General features: G+C 39.8%; 1 protein-coding gene across 5 annotated transcripts in view; it reads right to left on the bottom strand.

Annotated features, from left to right (window-relative positions):
• The window catches only part of tnika (TRAF2 and NCK interacting kinase a), a 106,652-nt gene that overhangs the window by 4,740 nt on the left and 76,640 nt on the right, over nucleotides 1-25,272 (bottom strand). For 2 of the 5 annotated variants that reach the window (XM_041812413.1, XM_041812416.1), the window contains 16 exons: nucleotides 18,255-18,419; nucleotides 17,512-17,766; nucleotides 15,074-15,180; nucleotides 14,400-14,515; nucleotides 12,044-12,141; nucleotides 10,960-11,028; nucleotides 9,478-9,584; nucleotides 9,189-9,291; nucleotides 8,852-9,001; nucleotides 8,367-8,466; nucleotides 8,084-8,254; nucleotides 7,834-7,977; nucleotides 7,137-7,271; nucleotides 6,176-6,276; nucleotides 4,923-5,072; nucleotides 1,327-1,486 (listed from right to left, as the gene is read on the bottom strand). In XM_041812413.1, the coding sequence (XP_041668347.1) occupies nucleotides 1,327-1,486; nucleotides 4,923-5,072; nucleotides 6,176-6,276; nucleotides 7,137-7,271; nucleotides 7,834-7,977; nucleotides 8,084-8,254; nucleotides 8,367-8,466; nucleotides 8,852-9,001; nucleotides 9,189-9,291; nucleotides 9,478-9,584; nucleotides 10,960-11,028; nucleotides 12,044-12,141; nucleotides 14,400-14,515; nucleotides 15,074-15,180; nucleotides 17,512-17,766; nucleotides 18,255-18,419 (2,131 nt within the window). The remainder of the gene's footprint in view (nucleotides 1-1,326; nucleotides 1,487-4,922; nucleotides 5,073-6,175; nucleotides 6,277-7,136; nucleotides 7,272-7,833; nucleotides 7,978-8,083; nucleotides 8,255-8,366; nucleotides 8,467-8,851; nucleotides 9,002-9,188; nucleotides 9,292-9,477; nucleotides 9,585-10,959; nucleotides 11,029-12,043; nucleotides 12,142-14,399; nucleotides 14,516-15,073; nucleotides 15,181-17,511; nucleotides 17,767-18,254; nucleotides 18,420-25,272) is intronic. The other 3 variants (XM_041812417.1, XM_041812418.1, XM_041812414.1) reach the window with 2 other exon arrangements.

Raw genomic sequence — 25,272 nt, 5'->3', positions numbered from 1 at the left:
CCCAAGTTTCCACAAGAGGGCTGTAAATAACAAGCTATTAAGTGGTCTTTATTGAAAGGGTGTTTATACATACAGAGCTTTCAGAAAGTTTTCAGACCTCTTCACTCTTTCTATTTTTTGCAAATTTATTAAACATAAAAAACTGAAATATTACAGGCTCTTCCCATTTCTCTGGATCTTTGCTGAGATGTTTCTACACCTTGACTGGAGGCCATCTGTGGTAAATCAAATCAATTTGGCATGATTTGGAAAGGTACACACCTCTCTATAGAAGAAGCCATGAGGTCAAAGGAACTGCCTGCAGAACTCAGAGACAGGATTGTTGCAAGGCACAGATCTGGGGAGGCTACAAAAAAATCAGCTCCACTACAGGTTCCCAAGAGCACAGTGGCCTCCATAATTCTCAAATGGAAGAAAATTGGCAACCAGGACTCTTCCAAGAGCTGGTCGCCTGGCCAAACTGAGCAATCGAGCGAGAGAGGCCCTCATGTGCCCAAGAAGATCACGGTAACTCTGACTGAGATCCAGAGATCCTGGGCCTTATGGAAAAGTGGTTTGGCTAGTTTCTCCTCTTTGCAGAACACCTGAAAGCCCCAAAAGGACTCTCAGACTGTGAGAAACAAGATTCTCTGGTCTGATGAAACCGAGATTGGACTGTTTGGCCTCCGTTCTAAATGTTGTGTCTTGATAAAACCAGGCACCACTCATCACCTGCCTAGTACCAACCTTACAGTGAAGCATGGTGGTGGCAGCATCATGCTGTGGAGCCCTGACTTGAACCCTGTCAAACATCTCTGGAGAGACCTGAAAAAGGGTGTCCACCAATGGTCCCCAATCAACCACTCTGAGCTTGAGAGGATTTGCAAAGAGGAATGGCAGAAACCCTCCTATCCAGGAAAGCAAGGCTAAAGGGGGGTCTGAAAGCTTTGCTGTGTATTGTACACATCTTCCCGTCAGCTCTAGGTTGTCGATTCAGCGATCTATACTTCACTCTACTCCCCAGCCTTTTCTTTCTTGTTTCTACAGAGTCAATATGAAGGCCCTCATTTCGAAGGCTGATTTTATAAACTGATTTGAGAATGCAATTAAACCTTAAATGAACTCTCATAACTGGGTCCTCTGAGAATTCTCAACACTTCTGATCTGAATTGCAATACTGCCACTGAAACAGTTATTAGCATAAATCATTTTAGTCATAAGAATTACAAAGAGTGATTTTTTTTTTAACTAATATCTTTGAATGCCCTGTTTCTCTGTAATGGTTTCATGACTGAAGAGTTGATAAAAATCCAATTAAATTTACATAGACATCCATTTTGGACATACCAACAGAGGTAGGCATCTCTCCCCACTGTAGCACCACGTCCTTGGTGATGCGACCGTAGGTGTTGACGTAGACGCCCTCGTCCTCGTAACATAGCAGCATCTCCATTCCATCCGTCTTAGGAAGCACCACGATGGCATGAGGCGTCACCTGACTCTGGATCTGTGACACATACACACATGTAAACATTTTAGAGGCTTTAATTAAATCGGACACATTTAATCATAATCTGCACTAGATTAAACTGTTACAGAGGTTTCATCATGGGCCTTTAATACGACAGCTTTGACTGGCTCTAAGCCTGCATTCTGTAATCCTCTAAAGTCTGTGGACATTGATCAAGCTGCAAAATATCAGAGCATCAAAAGGGTCAGACTTTGGCTTGTTGTCTGAGAAGCGCTGCGTGATAAATGAATTTTAAAGTTATGGGACTTTTCTCAGACCTTAAGTCAACTGCAGAAATAAGAAAAGTCAAACACACAAATAAAGCTTGATTCTTCAGTTGCATTAGTGTACCCTCTAGAGACCTACCTCCTTCACAGCAGCCATTATCCTCAACAGGTTATAATATCGCAACATTCTGCTCCAGTGTGTCATCAGTAACTAATATTTTACTACTTCTTGGTTGTTGCTAAGAAGACTTAGCTGCTTGTACTTAGTTACGATACAGTGCCTATAAAAAGTATTCACCTCCTTGGATGTTTTACCCTATTACTGATTTTATAAATCAATCATGGTTGATATAATTTGGCCTTTTTGACAAATAACTCTTTAATGTCAAAGTGAAAACAGATTTCTACAAAGTAACGTCAATTAAATAAAAATATGTAATGAAAGATAAGTGACACCATAAATATTTACCTCCTTTTAGGTGACTGAACTAGTTCAACAGAGGTCCAGCCAATTGGTGCTAGTAGTCTCATAATAAATGAAATGGGTATCCCCTAAGTGCAGTGATAGTAGCATACAGACACCTTTGTCTGAAATATCCCGTCACTGGTTAATCACTATTCCTGGCTACATTGCACCACAAAGACAAAAGAACACTCTAAGAAACTCAGACAAAAGGTTATTGAAAAGTGTAAGTCAGGGGATGGACAGAAAAATTTCCAAGAAATTGAACATTCCCCAGAGTTCAGTTAAATTTATCAACAAGAAATGGAAGGAATAACGCAGATGTGTAAATCTGCCTAGATCAGGCCAATCTCACAAACTGAGTAACCATGCAAGAAGGGGACTAGAGAGAGAGGCCACCAAGACACCTATGACTAGTCTGAAGAAGTTAAAAGCTTCAGCAGCTGAGGTGGGAGAGACTCTGCTTTCAACAACTGTTGCCTGGGTTGCTTTATGGAATAGTGGTAAAGAGAAGGCCACCGTTGAAAAAAAACTCAGATTAAATCTGAACTAGAGTTCGCCAGAAGGCATGTGGGAGACTCCATGGTCAAGTGGAGGAAAGTTCTTTGGTCTGATGAGACCAAAATGGTGCTTTGTTTGCTATTTTTGGCAGACACCAAACACTGCACATCACCACAAACAAACCCACCCCCACTGTGAAGCATGGTGGTGGCAGCATCATACAGTGGGGATGCTTCTCGGCAGCCAGCCCTGGAAGACTTGGAAAGGTAGAGGGTAAAATGAATGTACCAAAATATAGGAAAATCTTAGAAGACAACCTTTCCAGTCTGCAAGAGAACTACGGCTTGGGAGAAGATTTAGCATACAATTAAAGCTACTCAGAAATGGTTAGAGGTCACATATTTTACCCCTTTAAGACAAGTTTTTATTGGTCTCAGACGATCCCAAAACATGCCTGTGAAGTTTGTTGCTGAAAAACACTCCAGAATTGGATTTTTGCACGTCTAAAAAAGTCCTCTATTTCAGCCCTGCTCAGAAGGAGCTGTTTCTGTGCCTGTGGCTTTAAATGTTAATGAGCAGTCTGACTCTGCCCCTGACACCTCTCAGAGGATCAAGAGAGGAGGGCGGAACCTTCTTCCACGTGGGGAGTGCCAACCGAACCTAGGGGCGAAATCTGGTTTCACTTTGACATTTAAAGAGAATTTTTTTCTGTCTTTTTTTGGTGAAAAAAAAAGCTGAATTGTATTGACTATGATTGATTATTTAAATTATAAAGACTGAAGACATATTAGCATAAACAAGTGTGGCATTGAGGCACATGTCTTTAGTCAAATGTAATGTCGGTTAGCTTACAATAATGTCAGCAGGCGAACAGTTAGTTAACTCACGATAGTGTTAATATGGACAGCTGAATGCTAGCATTGATGTAATAAGATATTATATGATAACAATACAACAACTGACATGAAACACAGCAAAACTGTTAGACTATTTTATCTTCTCCATTCAGCATAATGTCTGAGGAAAATGGCTTCATAGTGAGTTATTTGTGCCAGAAAGCTATCTCAAATTAAGAGCACAACAGGGGGTGATATCAGTACACCAAGTAAGTGACACAGCGATGAAAAAACTCATCTTAGCCCATGAGAAACTGAAAAAAAGGCATCCACACTCAAATGTTTCTACTTCATAAAGGAATAGAGTTCTTTAGTTTTCTAGTGTAAGTCCAACATAACTGTAGTACTGAGCATCTTTACAGAGCCTTGTTCTGTCTCCACTGGGTAAGATGAATTTATTCATTCAAACAGACTTCTAGCTAAATAATCCATCATCTCTACTCTAATGAACTGTGCTGCACAGTGGCACACGTAGTGCTTCTGAGCATTCACTGTTGGGGTTTTACTAAAGATCTATTAGTCTAATCTAAAGGGTGGATGGCAGGGTGTCACCTTCAACGCTTTGGCACACTGCAAGAAAAAGTTGGCAAGGGAGGAGAGAGAGAGGGAGTATTGATTAAAGGCAAAAACTGTATTAGACAATCAAGCAAAGAGGTGAAGAATGGTCTTGAATCACGAGGCTTGCTGTGGGCTCAGCATAAAACACAGGCTTTAATATACTGTGTCATTAAACTGATCAGACTGAAATTGCGTGTCTTCGCATCCATATTCAGAGGTTTATGTTTACTGAAATATTTGCTGCTAAATCAAGAGTTTGGCTGACCCGTGTTTGAACTTCAGCATAAAAATTTGGAAGTAATCGCTGCATGCAAGGGCATAAACTGATTTGCATTCAAGCATGCAAGAAGTGATGGTTCACCATGCCTCCATGAGTAGATCTGACTAAATATTGCTGCCATGTACAATAAAGCTTGCTAAAATATTGTACTGTTTTCAGGACAGCAACATTCATTTCACCAGGAAATTTGGCTGCAGTTAATATTCTGTAATAAAACTCCTATTTTGAGTTCATTCAATAGACTTTATATAGACCTCCAAAGCCCGGTGCAGCATATTCAGCTAAATGAGTGCCCATCAATCTTTCACTTGCACTACAGAAAATCAATCATAAGAGGTAATTGTCAAGAGGCAGTCATTGTATTCAAAGGAGACATTTCCTGACTCCCTGACCTGGACTCAGAATATCAGAAGGTAAAAACAGAAGGTTTGGGCAAGAAAGACAGAAAAATGCTGTTATTTTAATTTAGTTGTTCACTACAAATGAAAGAGCTGGAGTGTACACTTACATGTGAGGGGATGTAGATATCATAAGGGTTGCCCGAGTCCACATCAATGACATGGAAGCCCACACTGGAGCCATAGATGACTTTCAACCTCTGGCCTTCCTCCACCGTCAGGTCGACCAGCTGGGGGCGGTGCTGCAACTCGGTGAACGACTAAAAGAGAAGAAGAGATTAGCAGACAGGGGAAAGAGAAGAATACACAAGAAAGAAGAGGTGGAAGTCAATATGTTTGGGTGTAAATGGAGTCAGAAGGACAAGAAAGAGGAAAACAAGCAATACAACTGTCAATGTTTATCTGTACTTAAAGAAGTTAGTATAGTTGTGTACATGCTGGTGAAGTGGTTTCCAACATGGGAGATTTCAGGGGTGTGGGGCTGTATCTCCTCCGATTTTGTTAAAATAAACTGTTCATATATTTTGCAAAAATCATGATTCGAAAAATTATATATGACTGTGTATTTATCTTAAAGATAAAAAATAAAGAATAAGTTTAAATATCTGAGATTATAAAGTTGTGTGAGTACAAGAAACTGAACTCAGAGTTTCTAAGTATAAAAACTCATAAATTTACCAGAAAAATCTTGACCTTTTCAGGTTTAAAAAGTTGTCAATTTTGCCATAATAAACTCAAAAATGTCAACTTGTCAAAGTCATAAATTTACAACATTGTGAAGTCAAAAACCTACAGGAAACCAATCTGGAAACAGAGATTGGATAGTCCAAGTTTACAGAAATGTTTCTTCTAAGTCCAAATGAAAATGATGATATGATTACCCTGGGAATAAATCACAAGTACTTCCTTATTTGGTCAGTTTAATTTTTTAGGTTCTTCACTGCAGGACTTGTTGGAGGAAAATGACTTAATATGGTATGAGGTTCTTACACATAATTGGATATTTTCACTTCATAATCTCAAAAATTCAAGGATTTGGTTAATGTGAATTTATGGCTTTTAAAGTAAAAATCATTTTTTTCTTGTAAATGTATGACTTTTAAAACTGGAAAAAGTTTTTTCTTTATTCGCCTCCATAATAAAGGATAGTTCATACATAGATCTTCTGGCAAGAATCTATTAAGTAGGTAGACCTGGTATGTTGGGATTTTTGCCAATGAAAACATTAAAACTGATGTTTAATTTTTCAAAGTGGGTCCTGGTAGGTGTTAGTTTTTCTTAGATATGAGTAGGTAGGGTGCCCTAAGGAAAAAAATTTGGAAACCACTGCGCTAGTGTGAGTTAAGTTTACAAGTTTCCATACCTTAAAGGCCATGAACTTGTGGTAGGGTTTTGGTGCCCAGGCGTAGATTTCCACAGAGTTCTTTAGAGCAATCACCAGAAACTTAATCCTCTCATATTTAACTGTAAACAGAACAAACACATATCAATATTAGTCACTTTGATGTTAAAATGTCATTTTCAAGTGAGAGAAAAAATTGCCAGCACAGATATTTGATATCATTAATGACAGAGTTGCACATGAACATCTTTAGCATCGACTGCTACATTTTGGCTCAAACTCTCCTGATAGAAAAGTTACTGGTATATAATAATCAGGGTGAGATTCTTGTAAAATTAAATGAGCAGAATTTCAAACGCAATACTTTGTTCTATAGCAAATTCTCGTAATTTCTATACTACAGATGAGGATGACATCATTAGCCCCCCAATGAAAATGTCATTTTCTTAAGTATTTCCCATGTGCTGCCTCACAGAGCAAGGCATTTTTCACAGTTTTTTCTGTTGGCAGCTTGTTAACTGTACAGCTAAAATCAATACAAACACCATTTGTCTCAATCATCAACTGCAGGAAATATTGCATAAAGCCTGAGTGACGTCAGACATTCGGTTACTGAAAGAGGCTTTTAAAGCTAATCTGTGGTTGCCGCTACATTTAAAACGCTGTTTCAAACTAATTTTCAGTCAGCCACAAAACATTGATCCCTTGACTCAGGCTGTAAACATGTTTATTTCTGCAGTGAAAATTAGCATTTCAGTATGCTAATTGCTAAGTTTTTGCACTTCCACACTGCTTTTATTTTTTTTTACTACAGACGTTTCTGATTGGTTACAATTAAAAATTAAAGCCTCATTTGGAACAAGTCTCAATGGTCGCCTTTGTTCCCGTAATCCAATTCATGTGTTAATTCATCCAAAGTGTCCTAAATTAGAAGATAAATGCTAATCTAGTTTGATCACAAAGTACACAAAAAGATCCTTACCAACTTTATAATGCACACAGCCCTCCAGCTCCCCAACCGTAATCCAACCCTGCTTTTTCTCCACTTCTGGGTCGTTGTGTAATATTCTGTTCCTCAGCCAGGACAAGTAGTAGACACGCAACTTATTCTTTTTCCCTGGGGAATAAGAACAAAGCATGAGGAAATGATGAGAAGAGATTTCCAAATCATTTGAGAAAAGAAAAACACATTGAGATTGCTGTCTTAGACTCCATAGAATGGTACTTGTGGAGGGAGTCTCCATATATGTTAATTGTCCATTTAACTCTCTATTGTAATGCTGCAACAATGTGTTAAATTTGATAAAATAATAATTTTACTTAATGCATTGTGCCAATCCTTAAATTAAAAGTAGCACACATCACTCTCAATTGGTGGGTCAGAACCTAAAAGTAGACCATAAAGCCATTTTAGTGGGTTGTGAATGTGTGCCACTGACAAAAGTCTATGATACACCTTTATTTTATTTTATTATTTACAGTATATTGGGTCCTTGGCATAGCAAAGTTTGGGAACCCCTGCAATACATATTTGTGAATTTGAAAAAAGTAAGAACATACATGGAGAAAGTAAGACAAAGATCACAAAGAATACAGCCTAGCATGAGATGAGCAACAAACTAACATGGACATATATTTGCTTGTATTATTTGTGTATTGTGTATCTGTCGTTGACATACCAGATATGGTGACTAGCACATTGAGCCCCTCCAGCACATCCATCTGCAGGAAGCGTCGTCTTGTGATCAGATTATAGACTTTTCCCTGTCCACTTCTGTCTAGCAGCATAAGACCGTTCTCCGTCCCAACCAGCAGATTTACACCTGTATTCAGTACACCATCAAAAAGGTGAAGTGAGTCAGGAAGATGCACCAAAGTACAGATGGAGAAACTGAGGTCACTTGAAAGATAACCAATGTTCGCTCCTACCCCAAAGAGCTGCACAAAGGATCTCAGAGTTGAAGCGTTTCTTGTATTTGCGTATCTCTGGCGTGTCGCTGTGAGGTCTGATGTTAGTGGGGTTGACATTGACCACTGAGATCTTTCTGGCTTCGTTTAATCGTGCCTGCTCCTGCCTCAGCAGCTCATTAGCAAACATGGCTGAGAAACACAGAGTATAAAAATGTTTCATTTCTCTGTACACCTTTATTTGAAGCTCTGAAGATAAGTTAGGGTTGCATTTCTCAGTTAGCTTTTTTAATGCTCTGTTTACCTGCTGCCGAGTTCTCATTGTCATCTTCACTCGGGGAGGTTTGATAGACTCGTGGATCAACGAATGGGGTAAAGGATGCTTTGGAGCCACCTACACCAAACTGTAAGACAGAAAACAGGGACTAACTCACCATGCTGACACAATTTCCTCTGACTACATGCTAAAGTTGCACAACTTGATGTTCTTATAACCTTCCTCTTGTGCATTCTGGGATATATTAAGACAATACCTAACAGTAGTCTTTAATCAGTACTTTAACCAGCTAACATTCCCATTAGCAGCTCGCCTCACTGTTAGCCAGAAATGAAACCTTTATTTTCATTTTCTATCATACTACTAGACTGCATGTTAGCTAGGTAGCGGCCCGTGGTTGAACGCTAATATTATCTTTAGCATAAGCCTGCTGTCTAGGTAACTAGAGCTGTTGATTTGTATATTTTTATATTCTTTCAACACTCATATTAATGATTTAATTTATGTCTGACCTCAGCCATGTCCCCGAGTTCCTGCAGGGCTGAAGTGGGCGTGGCAGAGGGAGAGTTGCTCTGCTGCACGAGGTCAGGGAGGTTACCATGATTACTGTGATTGCCAAACCCATTGCTCTCAGTGTGACCACCCCTCCTCCTCTCCTCTGCCTGAATAAAGGTAGAAAAGAGGGAGTTTAGAAACAAAGCAAAGTGACAGTTATGAGCTGGTAAATGAGCTTAGATGGATGGCAAAATATAAAATACTTTTATCCCTCTAATTTTATTTCTGAATCCACAATGCCACTGACTCTTTGTGCAGATGTGTGTGGTATGTGTATGCCTGTAAATTCATCACCTCTCTCACCACTAAAGTGCTGTCCTTGGAGCTATTATAGGCATCTCCCAGAGAGTCCTCGGTCAGCCCTCCGTACGACTCGTTGCTGCTCTGCACTGCTGGCCTGCATCAAACACACAAATACACACACTCAATTATCTACAAGCTATTCTGCCAAAACTATCCTGACAGGCTGCTGGCACGACGCAAAGACGTGAAGATCTCAACACAAATGAACGCTGACACTCCAGCGTAAATAAAAAAAAAAAAAAATGGGATGAAAGACAAAAAACATGGAGGGACATCTTACATGATTCGGGGAATGTCGCTCACAGCAACTGTCCCGTCATGTCCCACCGTCTCCCCATCCTCATCGCTGCTCTCTGAATCTTCACTAGAGGATGAGTAGTCTGTCACCTTGATAAGGAAACAGGACAGTCAATCAAAAAATAAAAAAATGTGGTTTGAATGGGAGTCAATGGGACATTTTTGTCCACAAGTGAATCAAAAGGACTGTAAATTTTAAATTGGATGCCACACAAAAACTAATGATGCATCAAAGTTAATATTTTGGCTAATGTTTGACATATCTAGGACTGATTTTAAAAAATACCCCCACCTCCACAACATTAGTTATCTGGAAAATAAAAATGTTTCATGTGTAATTTAAGAAAAAATATAACCATCCTGTAATCAAACTGGCATTTAAAGGGTTAAAATCCTGAAAATAATTTGATTGTTTTGATAAGAACTGAAGTTGATCAAAAGATTTGACCCAAAAAGCAGAAAAAATATTGATGTATACTATCTTTATTGCCATTTTTGGAAGTGGATGTTTTTGTCCTTTATGACTCTAAAGGGTAGTACATTTTAAAATTGGATGCCACACAAAAACTAATAATGCATCGAAGTCAGTATTTTGGCTAATCATTGACATATCCAAGCTGGATTTAGACATAATGGCTCAGCCATCCAACATTTAGTTTAAAGAAGATAACACATTGTTTTGCTTTTTTTCATCAAAAACAACATTGACTTTAAGTAATAAAACTGGCATTTAAAGGGTTAAAATCCTCAAAATGATTAAATGTTTAGTCATTTTAAACACAGCTGAAGTTGTTTAAGAGATTTATGCAAAAACAGCAGCACTTTTTAGAGGTGGACATTTTTGTCCTAAATGACTTTAAAAGGTAGTAAATTTGTTTCACAGTGTTCCCCTGACCTATTCGAGCAATTGATATTTGAATTAGAAAATTTGCCAAGAAAGAAACTTTGTTACAAAAAATTGAACCATATGCACTAACACAGCCAAAATGGTGAGCAGATAAAGAGGAAAAATTGCCAAAATGGAGAAAACTTTCCCTAGTGATGCCAGAGGGTTGAATGTTTTAGATCATCAAACAAATTTTAATATTAGACAAAGATAGCCTGAGTAAATACAGAATGCAGTTTTTAAACAATTACGAAGGGAAAAACATCCAAACCTACCTGGCCTAATGTGAAAAAGTCAATCATAGTGGCATTTGGTTTGCATGGTGTTTGATAATTCTCACATTTAGATAGTTCATCTTCATTCTTCATAAATAAATGATATAAATATGCATGACCATATACTACTCTATTAGCATACAATTAGCATAGCAGAAAAACCACCTTCAAAGAGTTTTTTGAAAAGTATCTGGCGTGTCAGGTTACTTCTAATAATTACCACAATGAAATAAAGCTTTTAGCTTCATCAGTTTCATGTTATAAAGGTTTGGACTACAACATATAAAAGAAGTTGTAATTGTACCTTGACTGGAGGTCTGCTGCCTTCCTCCACCCTTAATTCTCTGAGCTCTTTAGCCAAAGCACTTAGGTCCTACAGAGAGAGACAGAAGAGAAGAGGAGAAAGTTTATAAATTGATCAGCTCTGTACTAGTCAAGGAACCTGAGGAGAGGTACAAGAAATCACACACATGAAGAAGGGAGAAGAAAGAAGGGAGAGTCGACTATTAGGACAAGAAGAAAACTCGTGTGGTCACACAGACATCTGGATTTATGAAGAAAGTGTCCTGGATCTAGAGTGTTTATCTGAGACCACTTTTTCCGTCCAACATTAGTGAAGTTTTTATTTTGTGAGATAAAAAGTGATCACAGAGAAGCACTTATTTTCTCACAAGCAGTATTTTAAAGGTCATAAAAAGCAAAATAATCAGGCTGGATGTCCTACTGGAGTTCAGCATCACACCCTACAATCCCTCTACCTATCACCCCCATGCCAACTCCCCGGTGGTTCCTCCCTCTCCTCCCCATTCAACCCAACCAATGGATCAGACCAAGTCATGCAGACGGGGGAAGGCCGTCATACTCGGTGGTTCTTACCAGCTCCTCCTGACCAGTAAGAGTGACGACAGAGAGAAACGGGGAAAAAAATGCAGAGACTTATCAGGTGTTTTTCAGTTCAGGTCGTCCCCAACCCGCACTCTTGCTTCACATGCATTTACACGACGCACGCACTCATCCACATCCACTCTTTCAGGTATGTGTGTAGGAGCACACATGCACTGCCACGGCTGTTACACCCTGATATTTTAAGTTAAAAAAAAAAGAAATGAAATCTTTTTGATAAGGCGGCTTACTCCACCATGCCAGGGGTAAAACGGGATTTCTGATGATTGAGGAAATAGAAAACCGGGATCAAAGAAAGAAAGGGGGACTCGAGAGTCACTAACCTCATCTATGGCTTTCTTATAGCTCTGAAGAATGAAAGGACAAAGAGGGGGAGGCAGAGAAAGAAAGAACAGGATGAATAGCAGAAAAAAAAGAAGAAGAGGAGAGAGGAGACTGCTGTGAAGGAGAGTAAAAGAAGTGTATGTCTGTGTTGTGAGACTCACAGCAGGTCTGCTGGGTCTGGCTGATTCGCGGCCCTCCTCCTGTTTAGGCTTTGCCTCCTTATTGGCTCCAGGAGGGGAACCTTCCTGCTTGGCTTGACCTGTTAGGACAAGGGAAGAGCTACTCATTTGATGTACATAACAAACAATCACACATTCAGGTGATAAAACTCTTATTTACAGTGCCTATAGAAGGTATTCAACCCCTTGAATGTTTGACACTTTTATTGATTTTATAAATCAATACAAGGTCTATATGATTGGGCTTTTTGACAAATAAATGTCTTTAACGTCAAAGTCAAAACAGATTTCTACAAAGTAATGTCAATTCAATAAAAATAGGTAATGTGAAATAATCAATAATCCCGGCTACCATAACACCTTGAAGGCAAAAGAACACTCCAAGCAACTCAGAGAAGAGATTAATGAAAAGTACAAGTCAGGGGATGGATACAAAAACATTTCCAAGGGACTGAACATCCCCTAGAGTTCAGCTAAATCTATCATCAAAAAATGGAAGGAATATGGCACATGAGTTACTCTGACGAGATCAGGCCATCCTCACAAACAGAAACCGTGGAAGAAGGATACTAAAGAGAGAGTCCACCAAGACACCCATGACTACTCTGAAGGAGTTACAAGCTTCATTATCAGTGCTCGGAGAGACTCTGCATACAACAACTGTTGGCCAGGTTCTTCACCAGTCAAAGCTTGATGGGAGAGTGGCAAAGAGAAAACTACTGTACTACTACTGTACCGAGTATGGCGAGTGGTCTGATTAGACCAAAACGGTTCTTGTTGGCCAATTAGACAAGATGCCAAACACTGCAAATCGCCGCAAACACACTATCCCCACTGTGAAGCACGGTGGTGGCATCATCATGGTGTGGGGATGCATCTCAGCAGCTGACCTAAGGAGGCTTGTAAAGGTAGAGGGTGAAATGAATGTGGCAAAAATCCCAGTGGACAATCTTATCAGTCTGCAAAAGAACTACTACTTGGGTGAGGATTTATTTTACAGCAGGACAATGAGCCAAAGCATCCAGAGAAAGCTACACAGAATTGTTTTAAAGACAACAAGGTGAATGTTTTGGAGTGGCCAAGTCAAAGCCCAGACCTCAGTCCAATGGAGAATTTGTTGCTGGACTTGAAAAGGGCTATTCCCGCCAGATGCCCATGCAACCTGACAGAGTTTGAGCAGTTTTGCAAGGAAGAATGGAGCAAAATTGCAGTGTCCACATGTGCAAGCCTGATATAGACCTATCACACAGACTCAGTGCTGTGATTGCAGCCAAAGATGCATCTACTAAATACTGACTTGAAGGGGGTGAATATTCATTTTTATCTAATTTACATTACTTTGTGGAAATCTGGTTTCACTTTGACATCAAAGAATTTTTTTTCATTTATTGGTCAAAAAAGCCAAATTAAGTAATCATATTGACCATGATTGATTTGTAAAATCAATAAAAGGATAACACATCAAAGGGGGTGAATACTTTCTACAGGCATTGTTGCAGGCATATTTGTACTAAAAGCCTAACAGTTCTCACACATGATGATATTTAGCTATTTAGCAAACAGGGCTCATTTTCCTGACATAATGACATAATGTCCTCTTCCTGATATAAAGAGGCGAATCCACAATCTTTTCTTCTTTGTTTTCTCTTTTTAGAGCACAAAACCACATCATCACACAGCACTTCTGTTGTAATCATGACTGACAGTATTTTACCTGCCTACCTTCAAACTCACAATTGTGAAGACAGCAAATAATGCAATCACTGCTGAAGATCACACTTCAAGTGTTGCCTGTCTTACTCTAACTGCAAGCCCAACGGACTTTTTGTTAAGCCGCATGATAAATCATTTTTACATCAATATATTTAGTTCCAACTACTCTTTGCTTCAATTACCTTGCAGAATGAAGGAACACCGATCCCACCACACTTCACTCTCTCTCTCTCTGCCATGTGTTTGTCAAAGAGAGATCCACACATATCTAAGATTTCCCTCTAGCCTGCTGTTTGACACCCCCCTGCGAGCCTCTCTCCCTCTATCCTTCTTTCTCATTTCCTCTCCTCTATCTCTCCGGAGGCTGAGAGCAACAGGGCACATCAGACAGGTTGATCAGAGCAGAACTGCACCTGACATCGCCCTGCTGATAGCCTCTGAAACTCACTGAAGCCGTGGGAGGGAGTGAGTGTGGATGATTGTGTGATTCCTTGGCTGTACCTGCATGTATACAAGATTAAAGCACATGCGCCTGTTGTACATTTTGATACAAGTGTGTGCAGGTTTTAATGATGTAGGCGTGTGCATGTCAGTTTTACAAGTGCTGTCAAGTGTGTTTTTGTACCTCTCCGCTCAGCTGAGCCTCCCTGAGATGAAGGGGAAGAGGAGGATGATGAGTTGGAGGAAGTTCTTTGCAGCATGGCATCCAGAGAGAGCTCTGAGCGCCGCAGGTCCGGGTTGCTAGAATAGATAAGAGAACATTTTCACTTATTTCTAAAGGTCTTCAAATCAATACGTCAGTATTAATGCCACACATACATTTCAGAACGGACATGTTTCTTTCGCATATCATGTCAAATTTGTAAAAAGTCAAACAGTGCAGAATTTTTACATTAAAAAAAAACTAAAATTCGAAACACAGCAGTTTGCAAGCACAGCAGGGTTTTTATGGGCATATGCACGATTAACTTGTCTATGTCTGAAATGCTTTTGCAATGTTATGATGTTTAATTTGGTGATTTTAGATGTATTCTGCTTAAACTGTCCTGTACAGCACTTAAGTAAAAACTGTTTGTTTTGAAAGCACTTTATACATAAAGTTGACCTTGCCCTTTTTTTTTTTACTTAATATTGTGTTTGATTTATTCAACAAAGATCTATTTCATATCACTAAAGAAAATGCAAAGGCTTCATTAGCAAATGGACAACAAATAATCAGAAGTACTAGTTCAGTCACAACTATCACATCAAAAATGTTGGAAAAATCTTGCTTAAAAAGATACAAAAATTGAGTTTTACCTGGCCCGTATGAGCTGAGATCCACCACGAGGGCCCACGCCCACTCCTCCATTAGGGGAGTTTTTCCTGACCAAGGCCGGGGAGATGGACGTTGTCCTCTGTGGGACCTTGACACACAAAAAATACAAAAAAATGTAGTCACATTAGTAACTTGGCTTTTAATTCTCATGCAAGAGACTCCACATTTCTATTAGGATCATTTCTTAATGTCCTACCATCACATGAAAAAGCCCTGTGAAAACAAAACCTAGCACATATAACTTCAGGCTATGACAATCTAATAACTAACTCATCATGACTGACTTGTGTTGTCACATCTGTCTGGGTACCAACACCAACAAACATGTTTGTTTGTTTTGACATCACAGTTAATCTTGTAGGCTCAGTCGTTCTTTGGAATTCTTCTTTGTGCGACTTAAAAGTGTCAACACTTGGTTGTTGGTTTCATTTTCAATATCATTAAAGTCACGTAGCTCTACTTTACAGGGCACAGTGTTTTCACATATAAACTAAACTTCTATAATTTTACTGACAATTTTGAGGTATGCTGCTTATGATGACTTCAGAGGCTGACTTGTTCATCCTGACTTACCTGGACTATTATAGCGTAAGCCTTGTAAAATTCAACATGAATGTTGAACGATGTTAACCTGAGATGCCCTGTGACCATTTAACATATCTGTTGCATGGGATACGTTTAGGCCAGTCGCCTATAGTCTGCGTTTGGGAAGGGCAGAACCAGTGGTGGGCAGTAAATCTGTATCAGTACTGTCACCGGTCAAATTTCTGCCATGGTTTGGATTTATGCAACATGGTCATCACCGGTTTAAACGCACATGCTGTGTTTTTATGCACACACTACTGCAGGTAGCATTACAAAGTGATCTGTCCAGTCAACAGCATGTTTCATGAGCAGCCAGGTAACAAACCAAACGTCACCCGTTTGCATGCGTATGATTAATGTGAAGTACAGAAATAAGGTAAAAGGTGTCTGCTGTTTGTAATAACAGCAACATGATCCCCCTGTCTGGGGCTTTAATATGAGCTGTCCTGAAGACAGTATATCTTTAGTCCAGCACTGCAGCGACTCGTATTTAAATGGCCTAACTACCTGTTTAAAGTTGTGTTCCAACTGATGATTTGTTTGTTTTGAGTCCATTCAAAGAAGTACGCTGTGGCAATAAATGAGGTCAGGAAAGCTGCTGTAGACTTTGTAGGCCAACATCAGGAAATGTAGTCTTTTAAGTAGCAGTTTGACAAACCTCAACAAAAGTGGAATGAAACTGAAAACTACAGGACATGACTTAAGTATGCCATCACAGGTTAGTTTTAGGGGGAAAATGCGTTGATAACCTCTGAATATGCTACAAATGCATCTTTTTCAATCATGTAATAATTTCATATGATACTGTTACCATGAAAAGCAAAAATAATACAGTGATATGATATTTGGGCTAGGGCTAGGTGATATGGATCAAAATCATATCTTGATATTTTTAAGCTCAATGGCTGGAAGCTGATACATGAGAAATATAAGCAAGGGAATGGAGAAAGTGTAGGTATTAACCCTCTGAGCTATTTTCTAATCATTTTGTCTCACCTGGACTTACTGTCCCTTAAAAAAAAAAAAAAAAAAAAAAAAAAAACTTGTAAAACATCAACTCTGTGGTGCACAGTCAAGCAGGATACCCTGGGAGTATGTGTGCTGCAACAATTTCACTAGAACAACACGGAAAAAACTAAACAGAAATTGTAACTCAAAGATTTTTCTGTATTGTACCCAGTAAACAATAATGACTAAGACTTTTGCACAAACTTATTCTCCCGTCTCCTGGGAACTAAAAAGTAAAAAAAAAAAAAAAAAAAAAAAAGTGACCAAAAAAAATCTGATTTACAAAAAAGATCTTGCACTTTTCTAAATTCGCTTCATTGAGTCATTATTCAAAGCAGTTCCTGTCTGCAGTGACACAGAGGGTCACATTACAGCCTCTCTGTGTCTTTTTACTTCATTATGGCTAATGCTTAGGCTAATGGCATAAACAACTGACAAATGGATTACAAAACCAATAATAAGATGTTAAGTGTAGGAGTTACTGGTGTCGATTTAACCTTTAGAGACCCCAGAATGTCACCTAAGTTCCAGGCTTGCTAGAAAAACTTCTGTTTAAAACTAGAACTGCAATACGGAACGCTTCCAGGGGTAAAGGAAGTAGCAATGATTTTCAGTTCAAAAGTAATTCAGCTTCAAATAACCTGTGTCTCTTCTCTAAATCCATGTTGTCTGGCTTGCTGCATTTAAGTATTGCTGTTGTAAATAAGCAGGAGAGCATGTTTTTTTTTTACGTTTTGATTTCTTATACGACGGCCTACATGTCCGTAATTTTTATCTTCTCGTTTATCGTGAAACAGAAACTCAGGAATATTTCTAGTTTTCTGACCTTGGGAGGAATATCCTCCTCTCTCAGCCAAGCTGTCCGATCCCGATCCCTGTCTCTGTCTCGATCTTCTCGTCCTGCGAGCCGCAGTGGGGCTCCTTGGATGTCAGAGGTGGGGTCCGAGTTCTGGCGGGGCATGTCAGGCCTGGGGGAACCTACGCTGATGCCCTCACTCAGAGCAGAGCCTGTCTGGTCCTGAAGAGACTGGGAGCCGGACATGGAGCTGGAGTGGGTTTTTACTGGGACGAGGTGAGCCATCTGTAGTGGGGAGAGAGGAAGATGAAGGAGTACATGATGGGTTTGAGTCAGGAGATGGAGGAAATTGGTGGTGTAAAGGAATGATGGTAGTAAGGATACGTTTAGAGGGATATAAGCATAGAAAGAAATGTTGGTAGAGAGAAAGGATGGAGGCATAAGAGGATGAAGATCCAAAGTTAGGAAATGATGGAAGAGAATGGACAGAGTGGAAGAAGAAGAAAGGAAATCAGTGATGACAAAATACAGGAGGGAAGAAGAAGACATGACAGGTTCATAAAAATGGTAAAAATGACTAGTTTTAGGAATACTAAAAAAAAAGGATAATGATTAAGATAATACAGTCAAAATAGAAAAACAGAGGTGTGTAACAACATGAACTTTCAAGGAAGTTCATGCTATAAGGCACTGAGTTGTGATGTTTCAGGTTTCAAGGAAACACACCAAACATTCCCATGCCTTCCATATTGCACACACATGTCCACACACACCTGTGGTTCGATGGAGCGGTGGATGGGTGGGGTGCATGCGGGCTGCATGCCCCCGCTGCTGAAGGACTCGGAGCGGGGAGGGAGGGAAGGGTCGGAGATGCGGTTGGACACTTTGTGCTGCAGCGCCGGAGAGCTCTGTCTGTTCAGCTTAGATCGCTCCTCCACCTGAGACGGGTCACATACCACTGTCACTCACAGCACAGTCACATGCAGCTCAACCAGTCACCACGCTTCACTCACCGCCACTGTGAGCGATCACCTTCATGCATCAAAACAAGCCTACCAGACAATCTTTAGCCCTCTCAGCGCTGTGGGACAAAGCTGTGCATGTTTTTGTTGCCATGTGACACCTGTTGCTTTTGACTCAAAGTACAACTGTTGAGAAATTCAGTGGAAGTCCTCATGATGTGATAACTCATCATAACACCTGGAGAAAATCCAGATTTCCACAGAAACCCTTCAATGATTATCTGTCATCAGAGATGGCAGGTTGGGCATGGTATGACTGTGTGAAATGCTGTTTTGGCTATGGATTTGTTGACCTTTCAGCCACATTCTTCTATCAGATTTCAATCTTAATTGTGTGTAGTAATAACTCAGTGATGTTAAGGAAGCATTCATCTAGTAACACTGTATTAGAAATTCAAGTAATTCCTCAGTATTGAGGCAATTCTCATGTAATTATGTGTTTTTAACCCTGTCCCTCTAAGCCTAACCGTAACCTTAGCCCTCATAAGAGTGTGTCATTTCTTATGTAACTTATCACAAGAAATTAAAACCTTATTCTTGAAAAATTACTAGATTATTACTTTTTACTATAAATTACAAGGTAATTAGAGCCCATTTAAACAAAATATTACTGGAATTTTTAAAAATAATTTTCATAGATTTACCTTTATTTGGAAACCTTCTAGTGAGTTGTGTTTTATCTATGATGCCATATTAATCTAGTATATTTTATTCAGCCACAGACTTAGGATTTAAGCATTTATCATTTTATCTAATTATTTTTCCTCTTTTATTCTTTTATATGGACCATTATAATAAGTTGACATTCAATACAGTATCTTTACTTTTAAATCCCTCATGCATTCTTGTTTTGTTTTTATCACAGGAGTTTAATGTTTTTGATGCACGTTGTATGTTGATTTTGACAAGCGCTAGAATTATAATTGTTTATTTTATAACTATTATAACCTTTTAAGCAAAAATGCATCATATTTTTCTTGACAGTATGCTTTAGCTTTTGCAAATCCGGATTCAACATGATTTAATCCCATAATTAAATATTTTTCACAAGTGAGCTGACAATCCAGCTTCCTGTGGTACACCTGGGGCCTAAATCTGTCTCTAATCTAGCAATCCCATTTGTGCTCTAAAATAATAAAGACTACAATTACATTATTGTTTGAAACTAATTTAGGTTTGCGTAATTTGACTATGACTACAGCAAACTTGTACATTTCTTTAAGGTAAAATTTGAGGAAGAAGTTGAAAATTTAAAAGACAGAAAACTGACTAAAAGAGGGAGGAAACAGTAAAAGACAGAAGAGGACATCACATATACACCTGTCTAGTCACATGAGTTTTAAGATGAGATTTAAAAGATGTCACTGATTTTACATGCCTTATCTTCTCCTCCAGCAGGTTGTTCCAAAGTCGAGGGCCTTGATAGAAAAGGCCCTGCGACCTTTAGTTTTCAGTCTTGACTTTGGAATGACCAGGAGGCCCCTGCCCAAGAATCTGAGGCTGTGGACTGGCTCATAGGGGGTTAAAAGTTCTGTTAAGTAGCTTGTAGCCATACCATTAAGTGCTTTAAAAGTGAAGAGTAAAATCTTAAAATCAGTTCTAAAACTTGCATGGTGATTGTTTGGGAATTGTTCAAAATTACCTCTATTTCATTATATAGATATTTTCCAAAGAAATATGCGCAGTTAAACTTTTTTCATGGTAAAGGTACCCTTAGAAGTTTTGATTTCAGTTCTTTCAGTAATATATTGAACCAAAATCAGTATGTATCTCTATTTTCCAGCACAGTATGTCTTTCTGTACCACTTTCAGATGAGAGGTAAGAGTGTCTGGTGACTTATGGAAAAGATTACGAATCAATGTCACATCTAAACCAAAAACATGGCTTCCACTACATGTGATTGTAGTGTGTGCACACATGAAACTATGTTTGATTGTTAGTTCATTCAAGGGTCTGACATTTTCTCCCAACTCACGCCCCAAAGAGCAAGAAAGGCAGAAAGTTCCTGTAGCTAGTGTAATCAGATTATCAGATTATCTGTTGTGCTTTGAGAAAACGCTCCAAGGAATGCTCTCAGCTGCACAAATCAAACTTCTCCACACTAAATCATCCACTCAACAGTCGATAAAGGGTCGAGATATGGCTCAGCAGGGCATAGTGTCAATATCCCCCAAGTAAACATGCGTGTGCCAAAGTGAACTCTGCCATTTTGAGGCTTTATGTAATTCCCAATGAGCTCATAATCTAGCCAGATTATTCAAGATTATAACTTGGGTTTGGAACTATGCAGTACTGTGCCATTCCTTTAAATCTTGGTTAGTTGCCTGCTAGGGAGTCTACTATAATAATGCAACTAAGAAAGGCAACTAAGAAAGGCAACTATGGCATACAATATGGTGGCAAAAACTTCCAAAGTACTGTGTTAGTTTGTCATTTTGGATAACTACAGACAAACAGATGCTAAAAGTACAAAGAACCAATGGAAAAAGAACATTTAGAGGATTCAGAAGAACTGCTGTTGATATCTGGGAGGCAGTATTTTTAAGGTTACAATCAGCATCAACTGACCTTCAGGAGAAAGAGAGAATTACTAAAAGAAGGTCCCATAACAGGAAAAAATCTTTTGGGTAGTTCATCTTCAGCATGAAACCCAAAAGGTCTTCCTGTTTAAGCCACATTTCCACCAGAAGTGCCAGGAACTTTTAAACTTGGTAAGTACTACTTGGTTCTAAATGGCTCCACGAGTCCAGCTCAGTGTATCCCCTGAGGATCTTGCAAATAAATGTTAATCTATTTACATGCAAGGCTGTGACTTCCCAACCAATCAGAAATAGGAAAGTATTCCTTATTCAGTAAGGACCATTTCTGGGTTCAAAAGCAGTCCCTAGAACTTAATTTAAACATGGATTTCTAGGGTAGAAATGCACAAAGTTTTGGTGGTGGAAATGCAGCTTATCATAGACCTTCTAAGAGGTGAACAGAATATTAGAAGAAGGCCACTGTGGCATCTACAATAAGAAAAGTCTCAGGTAAGGATGAAAATGAGAAGAGACAGAGGGCATAGGGACTCCTGTAGGATTCAGGTACAGGGGAAGGATCCCATCACCACTTAACCAGAACCCATTACCAGACCAGGATTTGATTGACTGGTTGACTGACCTAAAAGGACCATTGGATGGGTGGGTTTCCCCGCTGACAACACCACCAACATAGCAAGGGACCAGCTTGAAATGGAGGTTGGTAGGGCATTGGATGGTTTAGAGATGGCAGAGTGGGGTACGGGGCAAGGCTTTGGTTAACTAAGCTACAAGGGATTGGGATGTTATCAGCTGTCCATGTGAAACAGCATCTCCCTTCTGGATCTCAGTCCCAGGAAAGAATGTTGGAGTAAAACAGAAACAACTACAGATATTAAGATGTACTGAAAAATGTATAAAATACCCATATAATACAACCACTTTGTAGAAAAAAATGTACATATATTTACAAATGTCTGGCTAAATGGACAGTGTGTGACTTAGTGTTATGTAAGCGAACTGTGTATGCATGTTGTTGTACTTCCATATTTGTAAGAAGTTTTTTTGCTTAAGAATAGAAATATTTCCGAGAAGTTAAACAAAATCTGTTCCCACCAAAATACTTGGACCGTTTTTCAACTATGTTATGTTGCAGCCTGATGCTAAAATCTTAGCCCAGTACCCCATTATAACTAAATGAAAAAATAATTTTTGATTTTTTTTGCCAATATATTTCAAAGGGAAAAAAATAATGTCAGACTGACTTAAGTATTCAGACCCTTTGCAACAACACTTGAAATTCAGCCTAGGTTCCTCCGATTTCTCTGGATCATTGCTGAGATGTTTCTACTCTTTGATTGGAGTTCACTTGTAGTAAACTACACTGACTGGGCATTATTTGTCACAGCAAAGACCTCTCTATAGAAGGTCTCACAGCTGATAATGCATATCAGAGCAAAAACCAAGCCATGAGGTCAAAGAAACTGCCTGCAGAGTGTCCTTGCAAAGGGCCTGAATACTTATGTCAATGTGATCTTTTATCTTTTTATTTTAATACATTTGCATACATTTATAAAGCTTTGTTTTCACATTGTCATGATGGGACACTGAGTAGAGATTTTCTTTTTGCAAAACTGAAGCCAAAATACACTTGGGGCTCTTGGATGTAAATCATTATGATAAAAACTAAACATCATGTCAGAATCTGAGTTTGAGAAAATTCTAAAGTTTTTTTTAATGTCCCATCTGTTAACATGGAAGAGGCAGGGTCTATCACCTATAGTGCAACCAGTCATCAGAGGCGGCTCTAAATCACTTGGCTTAACTTTGATGGATTGTGTTTGGTCTATATTTTCAAGTCAACATAGGCTGCAATAAATTAGACAAGGGTTGGACTTGGGGCTATGTAATATTTTTAATCAGTAACAAATACAGAAGTACAAATATGTGTGTTTGTGTGAATGTTCTAGCACTCAACAGAACTGCTGTAGATCTGGGTCTGGGATCCAAAGGGAGAGTTATACGGGGAGCAGTGAGGGGTGGAGTTAGGTGATATGAACTGTGGGTAGAAAGGGTGAACCGGAGAGAGGTGCTGGGTGCGTACTGGTGATTGGTGGGCTGTGTTGGAAGGTGAATCATCAGGAGAGAATGGAGGGGATAAGGTCGTTCTGGATGTTGACCTTGAGCTAATGGGAGAGTTGTTAGGGGAAGTTTGGGTAGAGGTACGAGGAGAGAGACCCAGCCAATCAAGAGAAGTTGTCGGTGCACTCTTCACCACACATTGAGAGGAGTGACTTTTCCTTATGCTCATGCTCTGTCTGAGTATGTCAGCAGGGGCAGAAGCACTAAGGTTGACCGAGCAACCACTTTCTGCATTCTCCCTATGTCCCTCTCCTCTTCTATCCCCATCAAAAGTAGGGAAAAATAAGTTATTGTTATCAGGGACTTGAAGAAGTTTGCTACTGTTGGAGGCAGGTGAGTAAGACAGTCTTTGTCTCGGAAGGGCAGAGTGAAGAGATCTATCGGGAGAAGATTGGGAGACCCCCCAGTTTGAAGGTGAATGAAGGCTCTCATGGCTGACAGCAGATCTCATCTCATTCTGCCAGCCGCCCAGATACTCCGGTTCTATGTCTACATCTATTCTACGGCACGGCGAGTGCGATCTAGTGCGAGGACGGGCACTAACCAGTTTTACCGCAGGGATGATGACAGGGTTAGATCCAGACTGAGGTTTCTGGACCTGTCCTGGGGACTGAGGATGAGCTTGAAGGGCTTTAGGCTGAGGGTCTGAAGACATTAAGCCATGCATGGCTGCCTGGCTCGGGGCAGAGAGAGGCCTGTCTCTTGGCTTTTCTTTCTGATTGCTTGGCCCCAGAGGATGATGGTTAGATGCTAGATTAGACTGGCCAACCTGCCCTTGGCTAGCATGCTCTTTATGACTCTTACTAGGTCCCCTGCTGGGCCCTTGGCCAGCAGCTTCCTGGATTGGCCCTTGGCTGCAGCCTCTTTGACTAAGTCTTTGAGCCCTGAATTCTCTAACCTGCTGGCTTATCTCCTGTTTCAGCCCTGGATCTAAGGGTTCGCAGGGGTCTAGTGATATACGGATGTGGGGTAGGTTGTTGGAGAGGAGCTGGGCAGCATGGGACGGGGTTCGCCTAGGGGCCTGAGCTCTGTGTTGGCCATGGGGGCCACCGGATGAAGCTGGTTGACAAAATGACTGGTGATGTCGTAGATGAGGGCGGGGTGCGTTACCCTGAACATGCTGCTGCTGCTGCTTCTGGACCTAGGAGTCAGAGTCAGAGGAGGGTGAGCAACGACACAAACACAGACTAAGCACATATCACAGCAGGATTACCAATACAACAGAGCTATACCCATAGACTGTATATGGAAGTGGATGCAAACTTTTCAGCTTGTGACCCCTAAAATAATGGTGGCAAACACCGGGGACCCCGCTGTCCCTTGAGGTGGTTAAAGTATAGTTGCACACAGCCAAGAATAGTCATCAGGGTTTTCCCTTCATATAAATTTAGGAGGAGGTCGCCTCCAGGAACTTTCTTCCATCCCAAGATCCCAAAGCCCTGACAAGTGGATTTGACAAGTATCTCGATTTGCACACCACATCGTTGCTCCAATTATACTTGATACTTTTCAGAAGACTTCTTGGTTCCACTGGTTTGAAACTGGTGCCATTAAAAAAAACTAAATATGTAGAGAATTTTAATAAAATCTAAAATTGTTGCACCTTTAGCTTCAGTTTGCCCCTGTCACCCATTATGTCACTTCCCCTGTATAACACATGCGCTTATTCCGCATTTTAAACAAGATAACACAGGATGTGTGTCACATTCTGGTGTTAAAAAATCACAGTTTATTTACTGTTATTTGTGGGTAGCGGCCAATCACCGTAAACACTGACCAGCTCACAGAGACGCTGAGACATTATGCAGTTATTTGGGGTCAAATACCTCTCCCCATGCAAATTTGCCTTATTGCACAAAGCATTTAATGGCAAGGTTGGTTAGCATTAATAGAGAAAAGATTAGCCTACTGTCTGTGAGAGCTGATGGAAGTGTGCTGCAGTTTTATGGCGCAAAACTTTCCAGAGATCAGGAAACAATTCCACCCCTGTATGATCTAGGAATAAATGATGAATTTTATCTACATAAATGTTAAATCAGTCTGAGGCTTTCAGCTGCTCTTTATCCATGTGTGGTTTTCTTGTATCAAATAGAATTGTACTATGAGTTAC

Source organism: Cheilinus undulatus, linkage group 18, assembly GCF_018320785.1.
Source record: "Cheilinus undulatus linkage group 18, ASM1832078v1, whole genome shotgun sequence".
Lineage (NCBI taxonomy): Eukaryota > Metazoa > Chordata > Actinopteri > Labriformes > Labridae > Cheilinus > Cheilinus undulatus.
Note: the sequence above shows the minus strand (reverse complement) of the source record. Positions and strands in the feature narration are given on the sequence as shown.